Here is a 25926-nt window from a genome sequence, read left to right as displayed (position 1 = left end):
TTGGCTCTTGCACTCAAGGCAAGCACTCTATCACCTGAGCTACAGCTCCACTTCCAGTTTTCTGCTTGGTAATTGGAGATTAGAGTCTCAGATTTTCCTGCCCAGGTTGGCTTTGAAATGTGATCCTCAGATCTCAGCTTCCTAAATAGCTAGGATTATAGGCATGAACCACCAGCTTCAACCCATTCAGTACAGGTGGATTGTGTGTATGTAACCATAACCTTAAATAAGAATTTCTAGTATATCCTGTCTGTAGTTGACTCTGAATGAAAGAATTCTGTTGGGCTGTTTATTTAATTCAGTAGTTTATGATGGAAGTTAAAAAGAGCAAAGGCTTTCTTCTCCTATGCCTGTATATTTTCACATACATGCTTTGCACAAATTACGGCGTGCCATTGGACTCTGCTTGCTGATGAATTCCATGTCAGCTACAATGTCTCAGGTAAATTAAGAGTGCGAACAAAGCAATTCGGTATTGGTGAATCAAACTCTACTGTACATTTATTTTTCTTGAAGACGACTCCATCCCCCTCCCTTTGTGTGAAGGTTTGCTGTATCTTAAATAGTAATAAAGAAATATCCTTTAGTGCTTGATACATAATGCTTAAAAACACAAGAACGTTTCTTTTCAAAAGAAGAAAGGGCTTATCATTCTGTTACACTAGGATAAAATAAACCTTTGCCAAAAATACGTTCAATGGAGAGGAAAGCTGAAAGGTTTACGAAATGTATCCAAAGCAAACCGTTCTGAAAAGAAAGAAAACACGCTGAGACACAACTTTTTATGATAAGATGAGTGTTGGCTAGCATTTGTAAATATTTTCACCAAGACGATTCAAAACTCATGCAGCTGACCTTTGCCGCTTGTTTGGAGTCTTTACTCCTTGTTCTCTGCATTGGGCGACAGCAGGCTCAGTCTGCGCCCCTCGGGAGCCTTGCCCAGGCCTGGCAGCGCCGGGGTGGCGCAGGTAGATGGCTCACTGATCTCCTGGTCCCTGCAGCCCTCAGGGACCCTTCTGTCTCCTCCACCAGACAGCACTAGCGCTGTCTGCAAGCGCGTTAAAGGACATAACTCTGGCTCCTTCCCTTTGCTATCCCACATCCTTCTTAGTCCCATGTGTTTATTTGTGAATCAAAGCAGCCTTCAGGGATCTGGGGACCACTCTAGCAGGGAGGCTGGACGGGCCTGGCAGCTATCACCAGCTGAGCTAACCCTGCTTCCCCGTGCGTGGTGCAGACGCAGACGGCTGGAAGCCATGGCTGTGGGGCAAGGCTGGAAAGAGGAGGAAATGCATCAATGCTCTGGTTCTGACCCTACCAAGTCCAAGTCTGACTCCTACATTCAAATACACATTTTAAAACAACCTTGCAGCACTGATAACTGCTACAACTTGGAGGAGGAAAAAAAAGACACCAAAGCATCAGAAATGGTAACCTTCAAAATGGGAGCAGAGATCAGAACACCTACTTTGCTCTCAATAGATCCTGATCTTTGAGAGCTGAGCCTTGAAGGTAGATCACTCGCTGGGACCACATCGGAATCTGCAAGACCCTGCGAACTTGCACGTCCATCTCCGTAGGGCATAAAATCACCACGTAATAATCCTGTTCGAAACAAAATGGGAGGGGTGTGCAAACACCTTTAAGTGACATACCACACAGGTAGATTCAACAGTTAAAAGAAAATTTGAATGAAGGCTCAATTCATAACTTCATTATCATCCTAAATGATACCTTGAATACCAGGTAGAACCCAAAGCTGCCACTGTGATTTATATTATTTGGTGACAATATTATGAACTGATCACTTGGAAAAATTGTTGATGAGCATTTTGAAGAGCAAGAGGTACCAAAAAAAATGAAAGGCAAATGAAAGGGTTTAAGATCAAAATATTAGGAAATGTGTAGTCCTTTGGAGAAAATGCAAAGGCTTTCTAAATGATGAAATGATTTTATTTTTGTTGTTGTTGTGATTTTTTAGTCACTGTTATTAATGAGAAATTTAGAAAAGGGTTACAATTCCATAAGTCAAGCGATGAATCAATGCTGCTTGGCCAATGTCACCCTTCCTTCACTTTCTCCCATTTTCCCCTAATAAAACAGTTTTAAATAAGTATCTACATCAATATTAGATTAACTTATTTATTGTAGGATCAAATTTCTCCCCACAATAGATTTTTCTTAATATATAAAGATCAGACTGTAAGTTATGAAAAGATGATTTTACTCTAAAACATGATAAAGGACTTCTACAAAAATACAAAGTCATGAATATGAAAACAGAGGAATGTATCATACAGTTTTCACTTATAAATTAATTTTAATGTAAACACGTAATAGTTAAAAGGGTCTCCAAAATATTTTCTTTATTTTAAGGGAAGGATTATTAGATATACTTATCACTGTGTTGGTCTTGCCATTATTCTATCCCTTGACAAAATCTGATTGATGAGGTACAAGACCAGTAACTTAATTCTTCAAACTATACTATTTTCCGCAATCAGGAAAAAACAAAGCTAAATCTCCATTAACCCTGTACTCTGAAAGTAGAAGAAATTTCCAGAGATTTTTATCTGGACAGACAAACAAAAAGATCTTTCTTTATTTATGTTTTTAATTCACCTAATTCTTGTGCCATTCTTGGAATTTACTGCACCTATAAATAGAACTTCTTATATTCCTGAAAACAAACAGGCAAAGGACCTTCCAGACTTCTAGAATTCCCTTGGCAATATTTTGCTCACTTCTCAAGTACACAAGGGAACAGATGACCTTACATTGGCACCTTCATTGTTTTATTACATTTTATGTTAAAATTCACTGTTTCATTAAAAAAAAAAAAAGAAAAGGAAAGGAAAACATCACTGATGCTTTACCCAAAAGGGGAGAAAGCAATCTTTTAATTCAAAGAAAATCCTTGGTTTCCAGAATTAGCATAATTCCATCTGGCTTTAAGTGTAGATACAGAAAGAACTTTAAAGTATTGTTTATCCCTCCTGCAGTTTTTCTATGTTCCCGGTTATATTTGTATTTCATTTACTGCTTCTAAATTTCGAAATGCATAAATAAAAACCCTCCAGCATGCTGGCCGTCTGCAGGGCTGCTTAATTGGCTTTGACAAGATGTTAGCATGGATGGTGTGGTGTGGTGAATGATAAAATCCAAGTGTACCTGTAGTCGCGGATGCGCGTAGAATTCATTTAAGAAGTCCATCAGTAAGTCGATCTTCAGTGAGCTGACGCACAGAACAACGTGCTTCTCGGTCTGGGCCCTGTGGCGGCTGTAGTTACCTCCTGACTTTTGTCTTTCCATCCACAAGTAGGCCAGCTGCTCGAACTGCAGTGAGTGTATTTTCCACATGGGAAGGAGAACACCAGACACACAAACAGAAAACCAAAAAAAAAAAAATCAATGCAGGACATCTACTGTTCACTACACTCAAGTCTCTCAGATGGGATGTGGGGAGAATCAAATCATGATCACGGGATTTCTTCAGAGTCTACCGAGGTCACTCGGGAGCTTCAAGTCTCCAAAGAAACATACTAACATGAGGTTACTTCTGTATCCTATCAGGCCAATAAGATGTGTGTGGTCCCCCGATTTGGGGTGTGTCATGGGCTGAGGGGAAGAGAAGAATCCCCTGTGCATTTCTACACATTCCTTCGCCTGGCTACACTCACGTGTCTTGCAAAGGTCGGAGGCAGGACCTCGTGCCCAGTGCCACCTTCCAGAAGTGCAGAAGCTGACCTGGGGGAAGGGAGGGCACACAGGGCGAATGTCAGGAAGACACGGGTGGAGGGGAGGCCATTTTTGTACGTGTTTGAGGTGCTTTTTGATACCACATTTGTGGGACCAGCTTGCAAGGCTAAATTGCATTTGTCATTGATGCCCTCAACACCAGGGACTCAGGATGTGAGAGGTTAGAGACTGCTTCTACTCATCTGTAATCACATTGAATATTTCTGTCCCTTTGGGAGCTCCGTAGTCACTGCCCAAAATGGGACATTGCTATTTAAAGTCCATGTCTCCATTTTGTTTTCATTCACCAATACAGCGAATAAATCTTCACTCTATTGCAGTGTACAGATTTAGTGATTATTCGCAAGAAGGAATTGAATCCTTCCCAAATTCACTTCTTTCGTTTGTTGGCCAATCACTAAAAACAATCGTATCTTATGATGAATATGGTTGTCATTGTGTTGAAAAGGAAACAAGTAACTGAAATCATATGAGTTATTAGCTATGATTGGAGGAAAAGAAACAACACAGTGTTTGGAATGCAATGTCAAAAAAAATGAGCATTTCTGAAATAATATAAATAGTTGACATGATGATGAAATAAGCCAGCCTGTGTTTATTGTAGAATGTGAAAGAGTCAATCTCATAGGAGTTGCATGCTTCCATAAAATGAACAAAGGTCGTGTTTACCTGTATGGGTAAAACCACCAGAGCGACACAGATCATCGCAACCACAAACAGCTTGGAGGGCCACGTCTCGGGGGTGACATCCCCAAAGCCCACGGTAGAAAATGTCACAATGCAGAAGTAGAGGGAGTCAAAGAGATTCAGCTTCTTTCCAATTCGTTCCAGATGCTGGATTCCGCAAATGCTAAAAAAGCAAAAGGGGTACTGCCATTACCACCTGCATGCTGGACCCAGGGTCTCCCATCACTTTCTCCCAGAGACAAAACATGTCTCAGACAGCCATTTTACAGACAGCTGAGCTCTCTTGTTTTACAGCGCATGTTCTCAGAAAAATATCGGTTTGAAGTGTTCAACTACACTAATCAGATAGAATCTTATTTTGGCTAAAAGCCAAAATATTATGATGACCAAAAATGCTAGCGGAAATATCAAATCCATGCATAGTCATTCAGGTAAGCATGGCGATCAGACACTGCTAAATCTCATTCTGTTCGGGACAAATAAGGTTATGGAAGCAAGACAGCACATAGTTAGAAGATGTCTCTAAAACAGAGGTATTACAGGGCATCCGCAGTAGCACTGTTCCTCGTTCTAAGGAGAGAATAACAGTGAGTGACAAATACATCGCTCCTGCTGGAGGTTTCTGCAAACATGACAGTGTAGAACTCCTTTATTGGAATGATGGCGTGGAGCCAACCCCTAATCCTCGATGCAACAATATTAAAATGTCCAACCTCTGGGAGGTAATTAAGGAGTGGAGAATGGAAGTCCTTCAAGCTGGACAGGAGAGAACTCGCTGAGCCCCTTTTTGTCCTTCCGCTTTCTGCATTGTGAAGATACAAGAAGACGCCATCTTGGAAGAAGACAGAAGAACAACCCCTAACTGAATATTTATCCTTATAGATCTCGATATTAGAAATCTCAGCCTCTGACTCAACTGGCAATACATTTCTTTTGTTTATAGCTTATCCCATCTCAGATATTTTTGGTATAACAGAAGACCAACACAGCTTTTCGTACTAGAAGCTGGAAGTTGCTGTACCAAATACCTAAAAAGTCCTGGAGCAGGTTTGAAACAGGGTAATGGGCAGAAAAAAATTGAAGGTAAGTGACAGAAAAAGTGACAGAAAAATGGGGTGCTAAGACAGTAATTCTGTAAGGGATCAGAACGGGAGAGTAGAAGAGAAACTAAATCTTCTTAAAGATTGCAGAAGTAGTCATAACTACAATGTCAGTAGCCATGTGGACAGTGAAAGCCATTCTGATGAGTTATTAGACAGGCACGAAGAATATTTTCCTGGAAAGCAGAAGAAAGGCCATCTGTGTCACACAGTGGAATCACTTGGCTGAATGACTTCCATGTCTTGGTACTCTGCGCAAGGCAGAACTTAGGAACGATGATGGAACTAGAACTTTTGGCAAAAGACATCTCTAAATTAAGGAAGTGTTCTGGGTATTTCAAGGCAGCTCCTGACGGCATGCTAAAATGGGAGAAGACAGAAGTGGATTCAAGATGGCATTTCTAAGCAAAGGGTGGCAAAACACGGATTTGGAGGAGATGCATCCTGCCCAACGCGTGAAGGATGACAGAAATGGTGCCGAGGAGAAAACACAAAGGGCTGGAGGTTCCCCGGAGCAGGGAAGCGCTGTCCTCCCTGCGACGCTGGCTGGCGGCTGCCTTTGAGTCGCCTCAGTGCTCCTTCAGGGCACAGGCTGCTCCAAGGGAGGAACCCCCAGAGCCTCCTGGGCTTGTCCTGAGGGAAGCTTCGGGCCCCCTCATCCTTGCACTGGGGGACAACATTTTGGGGACAACCCAGGTGTATTGCAAACGCATCCTAGAGCCGCTCCTGGGCACAGGGGAGGGGCAGGGACAGAGAAGGCAGGGGGCCATGGGTGTGCAGCAAGACTGGCCTCTGAAGGAAAGCTAAGCATGCCTGGAAGTCCCAAAGGGCGTTTCTGGGGCCAGGGAGAGCAGGGCCACCAGGCTATCCCTATCCCTGTCAGAAACCTGGGTGTGCAACGTCATCATGCTCCCTGACCTGCACAGCCACCAGGCTAGCCCAGCAGAGATGAGGCCCAGACCCCCCACCACCACCTGGGTGGGCGGGCACCCAGGGGCTTGAGAGCCAACCCCTTCGCCGCTGAGTTTAGAGGGTCTGACATGCAGCCAAAACAATGTACCCTTTAACCTCAGGGCTTCGCATTGTTTGCTGTATTGGGTAATGGTGCGAGTTTAGACATTCAGAGCTACCAGAAGGCGGTGGAATGTATTCCGTGGCAAAGAAAAAGGCATAAATTGGTGTAGCCAAGCTGAAATGCTATGCATTGAATCTGTGTCCCTGCCCCCACGCCCAAGAAACATTCATGTTGAAAGCTAAATTCACAATGCAACCGTATTAGAATGGAGACTAGAAACTGAGTAACTCAGGAGCAGAGTGCTCTCAGGAGCAGCAATCCTGACGTGAGGGGTGGGGTAGCTGGACAGAAGGCCTTCCCCACACTTGAGGAAGCCTGGCCTTGGGCACGTGAGTGTAAGAAGCCAATGTATGCTTTCTATAAGTTGCGCAGAACCAATGCAACAGTGATATACACAGACAATACGTTGGAAACGATCCGTACAACTGGGAGGGGCGGGGAGAGGGTAGGGGAGAGAAAGTAGGAAAGAATTGAGAGGAGTAGCAAGGTCGACACGAAATGTACTCTTTACCTTATGTACGTAACAAACCCCTCCGTACATCACCTTGACAATTAAAAAACGTTTAAAGTTTTTCATTATACCAACCCGAATGCCCTACACAGAATACAGTCCTATTCAGGGAAAGAAAGAAGGGAGAAGGAAAGGAGGAAGGGGAGGACAAAGGAAAGAGAGAGGAGAGGAAAAGGAGAGAGGGAGGAAGGGTGGAAGAAAGGGAAGGAGGGAGGAAAGAAAGGGAGGGTGGGAGGAAGGGAGAAGGGAGAGAGGGGAGCTGGGAGGGGGAAGGGAGGGGAGGAAGGAGGGAAGGAAGGAAGGGAGTCCTGATACATGCTACAGCACACAGAAACTGTGCTGGGTGAAAGGAAGTAACAGGAAAATGAACACACACACTTGTGTTTATATGAAATACCCAGGAAAGTGACATCAAGCAGATCAGAGGTTGGCTAGGACTCATGCTGGGAACTGAATGATGGACATGTTCGAAAGCTGGATGGTGGCTGTGGCTGCCACCTAGTGAGTATGTATGTTAACATGTGATTTAATTTACGCGTAAGGCAGTGAGTCTGACGATGTGTGAATGGGGTTTCTGTAAGGCTTTCAAGGAAATCAGTGCATGATTTTGAACGTCCACTACATTTTTTTGTTGCAACAAATAAACAATTCATTTATGTCCTGGAAGAAATAAAGTAATACCCAGTTCCTTCACAGAAATATATTTTCTAGCCTTTTTACAACAATCTCCGTTTGTCTAAGGTAAATAGCATTAACATTCACTCTTGAGGGTGTTGCTAATAACAAACATCAAGGCCTAAGGTGGTGAAGACTGGAGAAACAGACAGACGGATCAAAGGGCAGAAGAGAGGAAATCGGAAATGATCATTTTCCTTCAGAAGCAGGAACAGGTGTTGGGTTTGTTTTCTTTCATTTCTGGTTTCCAAACTGATCCGGGAAAAGGTATTTTAAGAAGAGGAGGAGGATTACAATCCAGCAGAGACAAGGTGAGTGAAGCCCTCGGTCAAAGAAAACGCTCGGCTCAAGTTGTCAAGTAACTGCATGGTAGGTGCAAAGGTTTGTTTGATCGTTAGCACTTCTAAATCAACTCACCAACCCAATCATCAAAACCTCAGTAACAACTTTTCATAATACTTAAAATTGTAGTGCTTACAAGTAAAATAAACCATGACAGAGAATACACCAATAGTTAGTCTAGGCACAGAGGGATGGTTTTAAATGCCCGCACAGGTCCTCTTCCTTCCTGCGGCTCTTCTGCAATCTCGTCTTTGATCGCCTCTTGTGCCTTACTGCATTCCACCATGCTGACTTTGGCGCTGTTACTTAAACATGGCAGCATGCACAAACTCCAGTCTCAACATGTAAGCATTCTTGTCTCACACAGCATGGCAGCACCGGGAACTGAATCCTGAGTTTTCGCTCTGCTCTTCCCAGACTCACCAACATGGTAAATTTAGTTCTGTTGTCTCAGCCAAAATCCTGGATCCACCTTCCTTTCCTCACAATTGACATCCAAATTCTCAGCAGCTCCTGCTTCTAGAGCTCAAAGTACATCCAGGGTCCTCAGTCATTACCTACCATCTCCACTGCTCCTGCAAGGATGCAGGCAGCCATCTTTGTTCCCCAAACTGGAGCAGATACTCCAACTCTTCCCCAAGAGCCTGTGGTCCATATTTCAGGCAGACTTGGCTTGGAAAACCATGCTATGTCTCCCCTGTCTCACTAACACAGGAAACTAATGTTATTCCATTTGCCCACAGCATACCCTGGGGTCCCACCCCTCACGGTCTTTGGGGCTCACTTCCTGTTCCTTTGCCTAGGGTTCCTTCTTCCATGGATAACTGGGATTGCCACTTTCTACCCAACGAAAGACACATGGAATGCAGACCCCTGGATGGCCTGTTTTCTCTGTGTGGCACCCAGCTGTTCTAGAGTCTCGTGGCTAACACCTTCCATTCCGCCAGTCTTTGCACGAATGCCACTGAGCTGTGAAGTCTTCCTCACCCCTCACACACACGCCAGGCCTCCTTGCCCTGTTTTATAGGGATTGATGTTTATTGGGTGCCTTTCGCTATAGAAGTGGAAGTTCTGGGATTCCTTTGCTTAATCGTACAAAGCATGTAAAATAGTGCCTGGAACACACCAGTGTTCATTAATTAGAACATAAAATCTGCAGGCCTCTGCTCCTTAAACTTAAATCACCAAGCCACTCAGACTGCTGGGATATACATGAAAACTAATTTAGGGAAGAAAAGCAAAAGCAAGTCATACTATTTATCAGACTGCTGACTTCATTATTGACTTGAACACAAGACAGTGGCAAGATTAAATACCTTTCAGTCAACAAACTCGGACCCTGGGTTACACAAATGTTCAACATGGGTTGAACATTTGAATTTAAACTATATAACTCCCAGAAGAATACAACACTCCTGACATGAGTCTTGGCAATGATATCTTGTATTTGATATTTAAAACACTAGAGAAAAAAATAGATGAGTAGAACCACTGAAGTCTAAAAAGCTCTAATTCCAGAGGAGTAGGAGAAAATATTTGAATTTGGAAAACCATTTATCTAATGAGGGATTAATTTTAAAACTTTATAAGAATCTCCCATAAATCAAGAGCCAAAACAAAGAGATAAGAGATTTTAAAAAGGGAGAGGAAAGAGAAAGAGGAAAAGAAAGAGAAAGTGACAGGAAGGAAGGAGGGAAGGCGAGAAGGAAGGAAGGAAGGAAGGAAGGAAGGAAGGAAGGAAGGAAGGAAGGAAGGAAGGAAGGAAGGACGGAAGGAAGGAAGGGAGGGAGGGAGGGAGGGGAGGGAGGGAGGGAGGGAGGGAGGAGAGACAACAAAGAAGAGAAGGTGAGAAAAGGACAAATATTGGTGCTTCTGTTTACAGAAGGTATCCAGAACAGATGGAGAGGGCGGGGTACACCTGCAAGAGGCTGGAGTAAGCAGTAGGGAAAGAGGAATTGTGCAACGCCCAATAATTGAGTATAAACTTGCATTTACAAAAGACAAATAGAATGTCTGCTTTAGAATGTTTACCTAAAATACAGCCAATGACACTCAAGCTAAAAGGGTAGATTTCATATTGAAGATTCATAACATAGAGTCACATATGTATTTTCCTATATTGCAAGGAATACAAGGAAGCTTCTGGAGATATTGGGTATGCATAGTACCTTGATTATGGCTTTGGTATCTAAATGTATGCATATGTCAAATTCATTCTTGGAAAGATTAAACTACACAATTTTTGTAGAGTGGATATTCTTCAATCAATGATAAGATAAACATTTCTTCAATGTAGGCATCAATCATATGACCCCACAAATCTGTAAACTCCACAAAATTGTAATCAACATCAACCTGAAATACTCAAGTGAACAGGGCTGGGAAGGTGGCTTAGTGGTAAAGTGCTTGCCTATCATACATGAAGCACTGGGTTGGATTCCTCAGTACCACATAATCAGATAAAGCTGGAAGTGGCGCTGTGGCTCAGGTGGTAGAGTGCTAGTCTTGAGCAAAAGAAGCTCAGGTACAAAGTCCTGAGTTCAAGCCGAAGGACTGGCAAAAAAAAAAAGTTCAAGTGAACAATTTGTGCTCAAGTTCTGCATTTGTTTCAGTTAGGAACTCATAGTATTATAGTAAAGAAAAAGTTGGAAATATAAAATGGACATGATTTACTTACTGAATTTCATGATGAACTTCCTGCAATTCATCTATCTCATAAATAAATTCATATATGATTTATTAGAGCCGGGCGTTTTACTGGATAGTAAAGATAAAATTATAAATAGGAGATAGCTCTTTCACCCTAGACTACAATTAAAAAATTAATTTAATTACAAAAAACAAAGGTCAGTCCTGGTGCTGATGACTCATTGTTGTATTTCAAACTACTTTGGAGGCTGATATCTAAGGATGGAGATTCAAACACAGGCTTGGCAGAAAAGTCCATGAGATTCTAACCACCGAAAAGCTGGAAATAGAGCTGTGGCGCTAGTTGTAGAGTGCCAACCTTGAGTAAAAGAAGCTAAAGGATAGTGTCAGGCCCTGAGGTCAAGCCATATTACTTACATAAACACACACACACACACACACACACACACACACATGCATGCACACACATGCACACACACAAAATCAAAAAGGTGAAATGAATGCCAATGACCCCAACTTTAAGACAGCACAACTAATACTATAAATTAATATGCAAACACTTTTTACTTGCTCAGTTGCTAACTTAGGTAAATTGCATAAGCTTTTCAAATGCATGCTCAGTTGAGAAGTCAATGTAATAATATTAGCTCCTTTAGTGGTTATTATGAGGATTAAGTGAAGGAATGCTCCATGAATGCATGGCCCAAACTAATATTCAATGAATTCAAAGTAATTGTCTGAGGTGCTTCCAGCCTCTGCAGCAGAGAAATAGAAGCATCGAAACAAGCCCAATATAAGGACCAGATACAGGCACTGAAGTAGTACAGAGCCCTTGTTTTTCTATTTGAGCAGAAACAAGTGCTCCCTTTAAGAATACAGCCAGGGATGAAGGACAGGGACACAGAGAGATGAGAAGTGGAGTCTGTTTCCCTGCCCTCCGCACGAGCAACCAGGATTATTAGCAGCAGGCTTTAAAAAAGTAGCAATAGTCTTGACCAGTGCTTTCAGAATGCCACAACCCGGCAGCTTCAGGGAAGAAATATAAGTGACCAGAGAAGCCTCCAGAAGACTTAGGCAATAGACAAGGTCAACCCGTAATCGTTAACTATTTAGAAAGAGGAATCGTTTGCTAAGATCAGATGACCTTCCATGGCTCTCTGACATCATTCACAGAAACTGGCAACTAATTCTTGGGAAAGCAGGATGAAGAGAAAAGAAGTTCCAAAAAGAGCAAAGAATCAAGAACAATTTCTGGGTCAAAAGTGTCATTAGGCCCTTAGCTCAAGCCCTAGTACTGGTGTCTGTGAGGTCACACCTGCGCATGCACGCACATGTGTGCGCACGCACACACACACACACACACACACACACACACGACAGATTGAGAACCAATGGTTTTTGCCTAAATCTCAAGAGACGTGATATGTACAAGTATTCAGTGAACAGGAATATATGATTGCTCCACACAGGCCACTCTGGCTACAGAAGGTGTGGAACACACTCACAAGAAATGTGCATAAGCCACACACCCAGCTCTTGTTACAAAGAGGCTATAAAGTTTCCATAAACAATGTGGTGATTAAGAGGAACAGAATTAGAGGTATTTACAGAATGTTTAAGAGGTTAAATCCATAGGCTTCATGGATGGTATATTGTGCAGAAGAATCAGAAATGCTAAGAGTAATTGCTATAAACCAGGTGTCATTAGCTCATACTTATAATCCTATCTACTCACAAGGCTGAGACCTGGAGGATCTTGGCTCCAAACAGAAAAATCCACAAGATTCTATCTCCAAAATAACTAGCCAAAAGCCAGGTTGGAGCCATGGTTCAACTTGTAGAGAGGCCAGCTATGAGTTAGAAGGCTAAGCACCAGGCCAAAAATTCCTACCACACTCAGCAATAGCACACACACACACACACACACACACACACACACAGAACAACTCCTATACATCTAAGTGGCCACACACACACACACACACACACACACACACACACACACACACACACACACACAGAACAACTGCTATACATCTAGGTGGCCCAAAAGAATATGGGCAATTTTAGAAATAGATTTTATAGAAATTATAACAGAAATTATCATCTGGGAATAGTGCTTTTTAAAAAAATAATCTAAGATGTAATGTCACCGAAACAACTGACTATCAAGGTTGTGAAAAAAAAGCCAAAAGAAAATTGGCCTAAGAAAATTTTACCTTTACATAAATGTCAGATTCTTTCTGGAGCAAAATTTAACCTCCAATGGAAAGAAAAGTCCAGGAACCTGCCTTGCCACCAAACTTACACTGAGAGCAAATCTGAAATGGAGTTTAGCACACACAATACTTAATAACCCCTGGTTACTAAGATCAGCAATAGCTTCTCCCTAAAATTCTGTGTACTTACATACATATTTAAAGAAAGGCCTTGACCACTAAAACTGTGCTGCAAATAGGTTCACACAACTGGCTTGTGTTTGCAGTCAGATCTCACATACACACACACACACACGCACACACACACGTCAAATAGAAACAGTTGAAATATTCCTTAAGAGGAGCCATATCTACAAAAAGGGATTGAGCTTATTCTATTCTTACGAGAAGACTTCTAACTTCCTGTTCATTTGTAAGGATTCTGGCTCTGACTTCTTGGTGCTTTTCACAGCCTGGTAATGGAGATCTTCACATGCTAAGATGTTCCTAGATTTTTATCTCATACAGGCACTGGTGTATCACACTATCCGCGCTGCTCTGTTGACAGGGGACAGTCAAACTAAGAACGTCTCTTACATTAAGTAAGAAATATATCTTACAGGCAATTTCTTGGGTATTTAGATTTTCTTAGGAAGAAAATTTGGTAAAATGATGGAAAGGACTTCTTAGAAGTGATCCATGAAGAACTGCATTATGAAATGATACGTTATGATAAATGAAGGACTAACGTGTGTGTGTGTGTGTGTGTGTGTGGTTGTGTGTGTGTGGTGTACACCTATGGAGTGTAGAAGCGCATGTCTGTAAGAGAGCATCATTGGTCCGAATGCACACTCATGACTTTTGTGTACATATGAAGGTTATTCATGTAAACATTTCTGACTTTAATCCCGGGAGTGATTTAAATTTGCTGACTTGTGCTGAAACATCAGAGACTTCCTAAATATATCTTGGTTCCCTTTCCAGTAATAGGATAACAGTAAAAGGTCAACAGTGCTAAAGAACCATATTTTCCAGGCCTCTGTTTTTCTTGGTTTAAGTTTGAAACACAAACAAAATAAAGCCAAACACCCATCCCACTTTCTACTCGTGCATTTTCCCTTTCTCTGACCATTATTTTATCATTAAAAAATACTGTGTTCTAGATGGGGGAGAAAAAAAAAGAAGTCTTCATATAATGACCAGCACAAAGCAACTCCTGGCAGTAAAAGATGCATGGGATTTTACATTAAAAAAAAAAACACTACAAGTACAAAAGGCTACGTACAGGCCACAAAGGCTAAAGAGATAGTCTTTAGAGTAGTGTAAATAGCAATGAGGCTACACGTTAGCAGAAAGATCATACAGTGCTTTGTACATAACACCAAGAAGTGGACATCAGCCTGAAGACTGAAGTACAAAGGAACAAGTTAAAGCCAAAAAATGAAGTCATTTGTGCAGCATTTGAGATCACAGGGGGAAAAAAGGTCACAGACACATAGCAACTATATTTATGCTACACCATGAGTCTCAGGCTGAAATCACTTTTAAGACTGTCCCCACAAATCACCAGTGAAGACAGAGCTCAGCCCAGAGGAAATAATACATGCAGAAAAGCATTAAATTTAATCCTAAAGCAGTTTACAGCTTGTGAGCATTGCTTCAGAACAATTTTTTTCCCTTGGAGAATTTTTTGAAGGCATTCATCTATTTTACTTATTGGATTGGATTCAACTTTTAGAAGCACATTGCCAACAGAAGTGACCTAAACTTACTAATTTACACATTACTGGTTGACACTGTATGTTTGCAGATAAAAATCAGAAATTGATAGAACAACATATGTCTGTATCCTGATTGTCTTCTGAACTTTGATTCAGCAGTGTACCTTTCATCTCATCAAGAATTTAGTAAGATGAGTCTTTTGTACAAGTAAATTTGAAATGGAACTGTTTGCATATCGACTAATTTAAGCTGTTTTCTACTGTTTTTACATATTCCTACCAGAATATCTTTCCATTTACTGGCAGGTAACAAGATCAAATGGTTCCTGAAAATCAAAACAGCCACAAAACAAATTTTGACCATAGTCTATCAAAAATACCCAAGTTTTATTCATTAAAAATAAAAGAAAAAATAAATATATAGTATAATTTAATATGCTACTGCTCATTATGCTTAGTGGAGAAAATGCTTCTAGAAAGAGTGACTGTGGTTTGTATTCAATCACATATTTGAATGTGGCTTTACATATAATATTCAAATATAATGTGCACCGATAGAAAAACCCTGTCACACTACAAATATTTCTCCTTTCAAAATTCAGTGTTTGCACTTGAATTGAATACTGTTCCATTCTAAGAGATAATCAAAAATCTTAAAGCTATGTCAGAGTATAATCATCACAGATAATTCTTTAATACATAGCCATCTGTGAAAAATAAAACTTGGACATTAGACTTGTAAATTCCTTTCAAATAGGTGAGAATCTGTGTAAAATGGACTCCTAGTTCATTCTTTTTCACTGGAAATTAAAATTGTTTTCCTGATCGATTTGTTCAAAGAGCAGTTTTCAAAAGTCAATGACTTGACCATCCAAACTAAAGAAATTTACTGGAAACCATGATTTGTATCAACACTGACCTAATGAACATTGCTCTCAGGGCTTTGGGATTTAGAAAATTTGTGGGAACTACCTACCAGATTACATAAACAGATCAAACATAAAGTTAGTATTTTTATTTAGATATCATTATTTGAGAAAAACCTCTTCTTTTTTGTGTGTACCGTTTTTTTTTTCCACATGAGAGGAAAAGCAACAGAATAAGATTGCTGAGTCCCAAAGTGGAGGGAAGGTAGCAATGGTTTCATTGAGAAATGTGTGTTCTCTTCTTTCTGATCATGAGCACTAACTAAAATTACCTAGTTTCCTCTAGCTTAACTGCCTGGAAAATTTTATGTAAGATTTATACTTAGTTCCCACTCTGTAGATTTTCCTTCTGTTGTAAGAACCCAATTCCATTTCTATTTTGAAAATGTCTAAAACCTTTTATTGAAGTTTATATAATATTTGTTCTCTCTCTATATAACAACTAAGTAAATCAAGGCTAGAAAAGGCTATCACTCCAGTAAAGTCATGGACCAAGAATATACCACCACCAAGATATGGTCAATTGTAATGAATTTCTTTTCTAATGTCCATATAGATATATATGTACATATATATATAAATTTCCATATGTGTGTATATGTATATATCTGTACTTTGGGTAAAATGTTCATGTATATATATATATATATATATATATATATATATACACACACACACACACACACACACACACACACACACACACACATACACTTACATGCATACATAAACACATATGTAATGGGTATGTGTGTGTATGCACGTCATCTGAGAAATAAAACCTCCAGAACAACCATCTTTTTTCCCCCACTAGGAATCTTTCCCTGAAATTTACAGGCTACCCTGTATTTGAACAGTACCTTATAATTTACAAAATGCTTTGATAGAAATAATTTTCCTCTTTGTGGCTTCTCAGCACTGGTGGCCCTGTTTGAATTTCTAATTATGAAACAGAAAAGATTTAGAGGAAAAAATAATCAAACGACCAAGCAAAACAAAATCCTGGGGAGAAAAATTTAAGCACATTTCGGGGACATTTTGCTTGAAGGAGAGCAAGCGCTCTGAATCATCCACGTAACAAATAATTACAACGCAAGGGATTGAGAATGGCTTTTTCCACTTTCCCAGTAGGTGCGCTAGAGGGGACGGACTCATGAAATTCAAATGAAATATTTAGAACATTCTAAAACCACTCTGCTAACAAACCAAGAACCTACAAATAAGGACCAAAAATGTATACATAAAGCCAAGCCAAAGGTCGATAATAAATATAATTCATTTGGTGAACAGGAACTATGAGAAAGAAAAATGAAGAGTACCGAATGGCCAAATGGGCCTGAATGATTATATTCAGCCTAACGTTCACATAGCAAATCATAAATGAAGTTTAACACAGTTAAGGGATAGGAAAGTGAATCAGATTAAGAAAAGGCACATAGGAAAAGGCAGATGGATTAAAATGAATCAGCATTCTAGCTCAACATACTTTACGATATATAGACAAGAAGATGGGCCAGGAAGAAAACAAACTAGAATATGGTGAAATAATTTAGAGGAACCATGAGACACACAGAAATGACACTTGGGCATGAGTCAGACGATTCTAAGAATCTCTTCAAGGGTGAGTGGCCGGATGAATTAGAGAATCTAGATAAGCAGAGCAGGATTAATAAAAAGGAAAAGACAAGACGAAAGAACTGGGGATCAGTTCTGAAAGAGAAAAAGAATTTGGCATGAATTTGGTCGCCTGATGACAGGAAACTGCTTTTGTGCTAATAAAAATGAACTATGCAAGTGCTGACATTGAGTCTGGTTTAAAATAGACAGCCATCTGGGTGGATGGTATAGAGTGCTATGTTCACAGCAGTGGGAAATAGAAAATATTCTCAGATCCCTTTTAGTCAGATGATTCTTTATATATATAAAAAAATCTGCTGCTGAAATTACGTGTGTGTGTGTGTGTGTGTGTGTGCACGCGCGCGCGTTTGCACGTGCTGTCCTGGGGCTTGAACTCAGGGCCTGAGCACTGTTCTTGAATTTTTGTGCTCAAGGATAGTTGTCTACCACTTGAGCCACAGCTCAATTTCTGGCTCTTTGGTGATTAATTGGAGATAAGAATCTCACAAATTTTCCTGCCCGTGCTGGCTTGGAACTGCAATCTTCAGATCTCAGCCTCCCAAAGAGCTAGGATTGTATTTTTATACTTGATTTTTTTGTTTAAATTTTGTATATTTTAACAGCGACGTTTCTTGGCCCTTCAGTGCATGAAAGTCCATGCTGCTTATACCAGTAGCTTTTTCTCTCCAATGCAATGCCCTTCCCAATGAGTTGGGTTTTCTTTGCAAACAGAGGCAGCGCTTCCTTGCTTTTCCCTGGAGTGCACTTTACTGAGTAGTCCTCAATTTACATGTCAGGTTCCAGCCCCAGCCCCTCTTCTAAGCCGCAGGCTCCTGCAGTTCTTTGTGAATTTAACTTCTCACCTGGAGTGGATGTTTGCTTCTTATGCCAGTATGGGGGTTTGAACTCAGGTTCTGGGAGCTACCCCTTAGCTTTTTCTACTCGAGACTGGTTGGTGCTCTACCTCGTGAGCCACAGTTCCGCTTCTGGCTTTTTGCTGGTTAACTGGATATATAAGTCTCACAGACTTGCTACACGTGCTATCTTGAAAGCGTGATCCTCAGATCACAGCTCCTGAGCAGCCAGGATTCGAGGCCTATAACACATCTGAAACTCAACAGTCTGTGTTTCTCCTTTTCCCTTTGCCAGCCTTCCCATCCTGCTTTAGGGCACGAAGCAGTCATGGTTTCCTAGAAGACAGCCTTGCTACACACTCCTTCCCAGATGCAGGAAACCAGCAGAACTGCTCCACTGCAATCTCCAGAAGGGAAGGAGACCTAAGAACGGCCCACCGCCTGGCTGCATTGGCTAGGCCACGACTGCACTGCCTCCCTCCCGGAGTCCACCATTCACCTAGGCAGAAGGTCTGACTTCCCTGCGCTCCTCAAGCCTATCACTCTCTGTATGGAGGCCTCGGCCTCTTCATTACAACCTCCAAGAGCACACTCCCCAGAGGAAAGCAGAGAAAGCTCAGCCCCTCGGAGGTGCACCCCTGGCTCTTCTCAGCGTCCCCCCAAAGACGTAATTCCCCTGCTTACTTCATGTGTTTCCAATCTCGCTTTCTCGGCCAACAGTTCCCGGAAACAGCCACCGGCTTCGTCCTCAACATGGATTCATTGTCTTTGCTTTTCTCCACTCACTGACTTTGTTTCAGTGCCTTTACTCGTTTACTGACATTGTCCTTTGGTTCCACAGAGAGCTTGGGATCATTTTAATTAGTGCCCCAGCCCAGCACCTAACTCAAAATTATGTCGAATGAGAGACAAAAATGTAAGAGCTTTTAGCCCCATGTGTTCGGATTCTCTTACTATTCCTTTTAAATCTTTTGAACCACTTTCGATATCCTCCCTATACTTCTAAGCAACCATGACTGTATACTCTCATAAACGTTCACTTTTTTCTAAGCAGCCATAATTTTCACTCTGCTAAATATTCGTTTCTTGTGCATGCAGGAAAACGGAGTCCTTTTATAGATGAGCAGACAGAGAACCAATAAGATAGTACCTAGAAACTACTATTGCTCAAAAAACTCTGACTCCTGACCTCGGCCTATGAGCTACCTAGAAGCAACATCAAAACGTTTGACGTTTCTGCCTCCTATACCTTATGGCCACCTGGAATCCAGGAAGGAAAGCACTGGTTCCTAACAACTGGGACAGGACCTGCCCCGCGGACAGATCCACCTGACATCTCCACCTGACATGGAGACTAGTCAAACCGCAGATGTCACCAGAAGTGTCCGATCCTTGCGTCCCTCCTTCTCCGTTCTTGCTTCACTTAAACCTAAAGCTCTATTTTATTCTCGGTCTTTACTTCCATCAAAAACTGAATTCTTTCCCAGACAAAGCATTTCTTCCTTCCAATCTCTATACTCAATATTGAAACAAGTCACATTTGTAAGACACATTCTCCGCGTTGCCTGCTGATGAGACTGATGGAGAAACTAGTTTAGAAAAGAATTGTAAAATAGATCAGGTAAAGGTTACCCGCCCTTCCATGAAAACCAGAGCTCTCAATATATTATCTATATAGATAATATTCTATTATCTATATAATGCAGATTTTTAAACTCAACTTTGAGAATCCAGTGACCTGAAGTGATAAATGACATAATATGAATGCAGGCCTCACCAGGCCAAGGCTGCTGACCCTATTCCTAAACCAAACACATCATGAAGCCAACTGAAGGGAGTTCTCTGTTCTCATTCTGACTGAAAACAACTTGGGGGAAATGCACTTGGTGAAAGGCTGAAGTTGAGCACAGTGCAGTTGCTGTTGGTTGCTAAGCTATCTATTTGTGGTCAAAGTCTCTTAGCCATCATCTATGGGAAACCAGAAGTTACCCTGAGTCGGTGCTCGGCCAGCCCTGACCTAGAGAACCAGACCCTATGCTCTCCGGCTGCTTCAGAACAGAGTGAGAGCACCGTTCATGGCAAGGTGGTGATCGCAAAACCCATCATCCACAAGGACCATAGGCCAGGACTCTGACTAGCAATAAAACCAAGCACGGTTTGATCAGACAATAGAATACCAGGCACTTGAAAGTCATTCCAGGCAAAGCTGCCAGGACAGGTAAAGTGTGAAGCTAAACAGATCTAGAATGAGAAAGACCACTTCAGACCTTCATTGCCACAGCCTGAAAGTGGACCCAATCTAGTTCATTCCAAGGCTGTAGATATTGACTATTATACATATACATACACAATATATAGATATTAACTATCGATATATAAATTTATTATATATGTATTATATGTTATATAATACATAGCCCCATGTATTATATAATGTGTTATATCATAGAATAATATAATACAAAATATTATATATTATAAAGAGACAGGGACAATATATCTAATAGATACAGGGTATATAATATTCATTTATGATTACTTCATAGAAAGATAACATTAGAAAACAACATTATACTATTGCCTTCACTCCAAATATTAGAGAACTTAAATTAATTGCATATCGTTATCACAAAGATTCATTGTAAGGGTAAACATTTTAGCAAAAAATGTGTTTTACTGTTTGAAATATTTCAAGATAATCTCATGAAGAGCATGAGATTTGAGAATATTTTGAGTTTTGCTTTTTATTAACCAAACATTAATAAGCAGTATCTTTGACACAGACCCATAGAAAATAACTTCACAGTTGCATAATTTGAAAAGAAAATAAATTCTCATGTGACCCTCTTCAGAATGTCTGAACAAACATAATTGACTTGCTTCTTTACAGGCTCTATATATAACCACAAAGGCACATTAATTACTAATCACTTGCTCTGTGCTTTTGAAAATTTGCTTCCTTTAAAATGCTAACTATGTTTTCAACAATACAAGCTTTTTAAGCTTTGGAATCCTTTAGGTAATAAAAAAAACAACAACCATTAATTTGAATGGAAGGAAATATTGAGACTGTAAGCTTTTATCACCACCTGGTAAATGTCAACCTGTACAAGTGTTGTACAATTGTACAATGTTCCCAGAGGAACAAAAGGTCACATGACAGAAACAAATAACCTTAAATATTCACGTGCTCCCCAGCAATCCGAGGGCTATGTAGAGTTACTGGAAAAAATGTAATTAGCAATGGCCTTCTTCTGGAAAAGCAGCTACCTCTTTGATTTCCTGCCTGTAATTCAGACATTAGCATTCCAGTCAGCCCACATCTTGCACTTTGGCATTTATTGAGGCAATGTCAATTCAACCGCTCCAAATAATCATTTTCAACTCCTGTAGACTATCAGCCTAACACCTGACACTCCTGTGAACATTAGATAATTTTAAATGTTCAGATTCTACATTGTCTTCATAGGAAATTTTTATCCCGAAACAAAGAGATAAAGCAATGTTTTCTATTGCTGGAAGAAATGTCTCTCTCCTAGGTACTTTGCCATTAAAAAAAGAAGAAGAAGAATTTAGTGCATCATGATGCTCCTCTCCCCGCCCCTCCATGCTTAACCTACAACACAACTTAGTCCACGAAAGTGTCCAGGCCCCTGTCACCCATCCCTCGAGTGCAAACACACATCCGCTGTAGGTGCAATCGAGTTAAAATGAGAAGATTTTTCAGGAGAGATCTAGCACTTAGCTCAGGTAGAAGTCAACTGAAATTTCAAGAATGCAACCGAGAACAAAAAATGGAACACCACTGTTGGAAAAGCAAAAATAAATAAATAATGGGGGCATTAAAGGCAATGCTTCTAGCATTTAACAAGTTGGGGTTTGTTTTTTTTTGTGTCTGTGCTTCACACACACACACAAAAAAATAGCTGATGGTTTTCAGGAGCCGATTGTCTCTCACAGTCTAAAATTAAGACCAAAGAAGGGAAACGAACCAGGATGCATTGTGCTCAGAAACTGACATGTTGAGTTGAACAAGTTTCATCCTTTGAACGACTACTTAAAGACAGTAACAATAAATGTTAAGAAAAATCCTCAAGGCATAGATTCTGAAATTGTAAAGAGACACAAGTAACAGCCAACACTTGATTTATCTGGAAGTTCCTTTTAATGAGGGATGTGTGTGAATCCATAAGAATTACGAAGGGTATTTCTTTTTTTAAGATTAAAACTTGTAGGAGTAGTTTTACAGTCCTGCTATATCTCCTTGAAAGAAGCGGTAATCCCAGAACATCATTTCACAGAGCTGTGCTCTGAAGGAAACATTTATCACTATAAAGATAAAATTGCTCAAATTCCATCATCTTCCACAAAAGTTCACAATGAAAAGAAGGGATATCCCCAAAATCTACTGTTGGAATGCTGAGCTTACAGTATGTTTATGTATCTTCAATAAATAGGGACAATTTATTATCTCAGTCCTTATCTCTTAATGAAAAGTTCTTGTCATGAGAGGTGCTAGGTAGAAAAGGGTAAGAGAGAGAAAATGAGTTTTACTCATATATCCAAAGGTAGAAACAATTATTGATAATTAAATATTTATTACCTATTAAATTATTTTTTAAAGAGAAAGCATAAAGCTTTCCACTTCTCCTAGGTAATGTAAGTAATAATCTACCAGTTAGAAGTTGAGAATTAAGTAAAAGAGAGAGAAAGATAGGTAATTAAAAAATTCAACGAGGATGATTTGATTAATCGTGTTTTGTATTTTGTGTTAAACTGCATTGTCACTTGGCATTTGTTATTTTTTATATTTTGTCTGGTTTTGTTGGCTTCCAAAAATTATGTAGATGCATAATAAATATCAAAGTATATTAAAATGAGTTAAAATTCATATATAATCCTATATTTACATGGAATCATTTGAGATGTCATCTAAACATAGGAAGGTACTACATCTATAATCCTAGCTGCTCCAGAGGCTCAGATCTGAGGATCTGGATTAGAGGCAGCCAGAGCAGACAAATCTGAGTCTCTTTTCTCCAATTAAGCAGCAGAGAGCTAGAAGTAGAGCCATGGCTGGAGGCTCCCAGTGAGGTCAGAGCACAAACTATGTCAGTTTATAAGTACAGTACATCCTGGTCAGGGACATGCTGAACTGAAACCTCTTCTTACAACTATTTAACTAACGACAGTCCTGATAACTACAATGGGAGCTGGAGGCCTAGCTCCCTTGGCAGAGCACCAGACCATGAGTGAAAGCATCACATACCAAGTTTGAGTACTGACCTTGAGTCAACAAAAGAAAAAGGAACCAAGAAAGTAAAATAAAACCAGACAAAGCAACAAAAGACAAAGCCCATACCACCACCAAAAACAACACAAAAAATGTGTAGGGGGAGATACAGAGAGAAATGAATAGACCAATGGAAATAATTCTACTAAATTGGAATCATATGTATGTATTAATGTGTCAAACTAATGTATGCACTGATTTTATATCATTTCATCACACTAATATATTATTTTTACCCAAATTGAAAACTAAGAAATTAAATCTTGCTGAATGTTTGACATATTTAGTTATTCACATTAAACTCATAATAGTGAATAATATATTCTGATGTAGCTTGTCAAAGCTTTTTTGAAAAATTAAGACTGCCTTCTTAATGCCTTTTATTCATTATGATTCTACTTGAAATAGCAAGTTAAAAACCGATAATGATAGAAATGATCAAATTGTCATAGTCGTAGCTTTTTTAAATTTTTATTTATTTATTTATTTACTTATTTTTTTGTCAGTTGTGGGGCTTAAACTCTGGGCCTGGGCACTGTCCCTCAGGTCTTCAGCTCAAGGCTAGAACTCTACCACTTGAGCCACAGCGCCACTTCTGGCTTTTTCTGCTTAGGTGGTGCTAAAGAATCCAACCCAGAGCCTCATGCATGCAAGGCAAGCGCTCTACCACTGAGCCACCTTCCCAGCCTAGTCCTAGCTTTTTTCACTCTTATTCGTGCATATCTAGGTTATGTACTTCTAAGCTATCATACAAGTTTGTGGCCGCAGCTATACACTGAACTTTGAATAATCTGGCCCTTCAGACAAATTATTTAACCTTCCTATGCCTTTTACTCTATAGAAGTATTCAGTTTTTTTAAAAAAAAATTAGTATTAAGTAGTTGTTACAATTCCATATGTCAGGTTTTGAGTAGAATCCTGCCAAGGATATCGTGATCAGTGCCAAGAAGAGCAAACGGTTTCTACCTGCTTCCATGACCACGCGAGTAGAGACCACGGGACATTGTGGGACCTGGGTCTGCATGGTGTGATCTCTTCGGAGTCCACTCCTTCCCACAGCTGCTAACTGCCGACCTACTTCACTGGAAGCCAGCTATCATCGGCGACTGGAATGACCCCCACAAGGATGTGCTCACTTGGTCATCAGGCCAGGCCCTACTAGAAGATGGCGGAATCGCCCATGGAAGGAAGGTATCGCGACGGGATGTGCTCTAAGGGAGGATACTGCCAGCCTGGTACCTTCTGATCTCTCTCATTACCGCTCTGGCCTCTGAGGTGAGCAGCTTTCTTCCTCCATAGCCTCCTTGTTGCCCAAAGCAACAAGACCCAGAACCACCACACCTAGAGCTTCTGACACCGTGACACAAAACAATCCTTCCTTCCCTTCCAGTAACATCAGCTCTAGATGCTTCCTCTGAGAGACAGAGCTGATGAACTAGCAATCTCAATCATAAGCAATAAAATCATGACTGTGTCTCTACCTGGGTCAGCCTTCTGTGTACTTAGATGATATATAAATAAGGTCCGAATGGAATTTCCCAATAGTGGAGCAATATGTTACTGTTGACTGTAGAATTGTCTCTTCTCGCATACATGTGTTCCTTTTCTTAATATTTCATTGAATTGCTTTTGAATCACCTCCTTCATAATAGGTAGCTAGAATGTTGTCTAAGTTCTTATATGTCCAAAGCTACATAAATATTGCCAAATTAAAATGATGGATTGATATAGGTCCCATGGTTTCCCTTATTTGCAATAACTAGTATATGTCTGAGACAAACAGAAACTGTCAGACAAGTTGATGTTAGCCAAAATGAACCCCAAGATAAGGGTTCAAATGTGTTTTTCTTTCTTGTGATTGTTTCCAACATATTTATAAGATGATTTCTTTGTTGCTTTGTATGTCCCTCCCCCACAGTATAAGCCCTGCTTTCACTGTATTTGATGTTGATATAATTTGTGGAGGGGAAGGGAAAAAACAATCTGTTTAAATAGGGTTACAGGTGGACCCATTACAACAATGAGATGTACAAGACATTATGTCGAAAAACAAACTTTACAACATTGGCAGGGTGGGGGGTGGGAGGGGGTGGGAGGGAGGTGTAGGGGTGGGGGATGGAGAGGGGAAGGGATGATAAGGGGAAACAAAGGAGGAGGCAACAATGCTTGATAAGAAATGTATTCACTATCTTGCCCATGTAATTGTAACCCCTCTGTATGGTATTTTCACAATAAAAAATAAAATAAAATAAATGATGGATTGGTTTGATAGAATTTTAGATGCTAAAATTTTCTTGGAAACTTGTGGACAAGTGCTAGGTCACAGAAGAGTCCAGTGAAGAAATCACATTTATTCTTACTCGTTAGTAAGTGAAGCCTTTCTCCAAAAATGTTAACATAGCTCCCAGAAGATCAGGGGGCCTTAGTAAATTCCCTATCTATTTGGCATCACAGTATCTTCATCTATAAAATTAAGATAATAATCAAACTTAACAGGTGGTTGAAGATTAAATTAGTAA

At 40.3% G+C, this 25926-nt stretch overlaps 1 protein-coding gene across 3 annotated transcripts in view; it reads right to left on the bottom strand.

Annotated features, from left to right (window-relative positions):
- The window catches only part of Kcnt2 (potassium sodium-activated channel subfamily T member 2), a 263151-nt gene that overhangs the window by 118254 nt on the left and 118971 nt on the right, over positions 1-25926 (bottom strand). For all 3 annotated transcript variants that reach the window (XM_070041895.1, XM_070041898.1, XM_070041896.1), the window contains 3 exons: positions 4429-4609; positions 3172-3336; positions 1469-1605 (listed from right to left, as the gene is read on the bottom strand). In XM_070041895.1, coding sequence (XP_069897996.1) covers positions 1469-1605; positions 3172-3336; positions 4429-4609 — 483 coding nt within the window. The remainder of the gene's footprint in view (positions 1-1468; positions 1606-3171; positions 3337-4428; positions 4610-25926) is intronic.

The sequence above is a fragment of the Dipodomys merriami genome, unplaced genomic scaffold, assembly GCF_024711535.1.
Source record: "Dipodomys merriami isolate MVZ:Mamm:240054 unplaced genomic scaffold, mDipMer1.0.p SCAF_31, whole genome shotgun sequence".
Taxonomy (NCBI): Eukaryota; Metazoa; Chordata; class Mammalia; order Rodentia; family Heteromyidae; genus Dipodomys; species Dipodomys merriami.
This window is presented reverse-complemented; position numbering and strand designations above follow the sequence as displayed.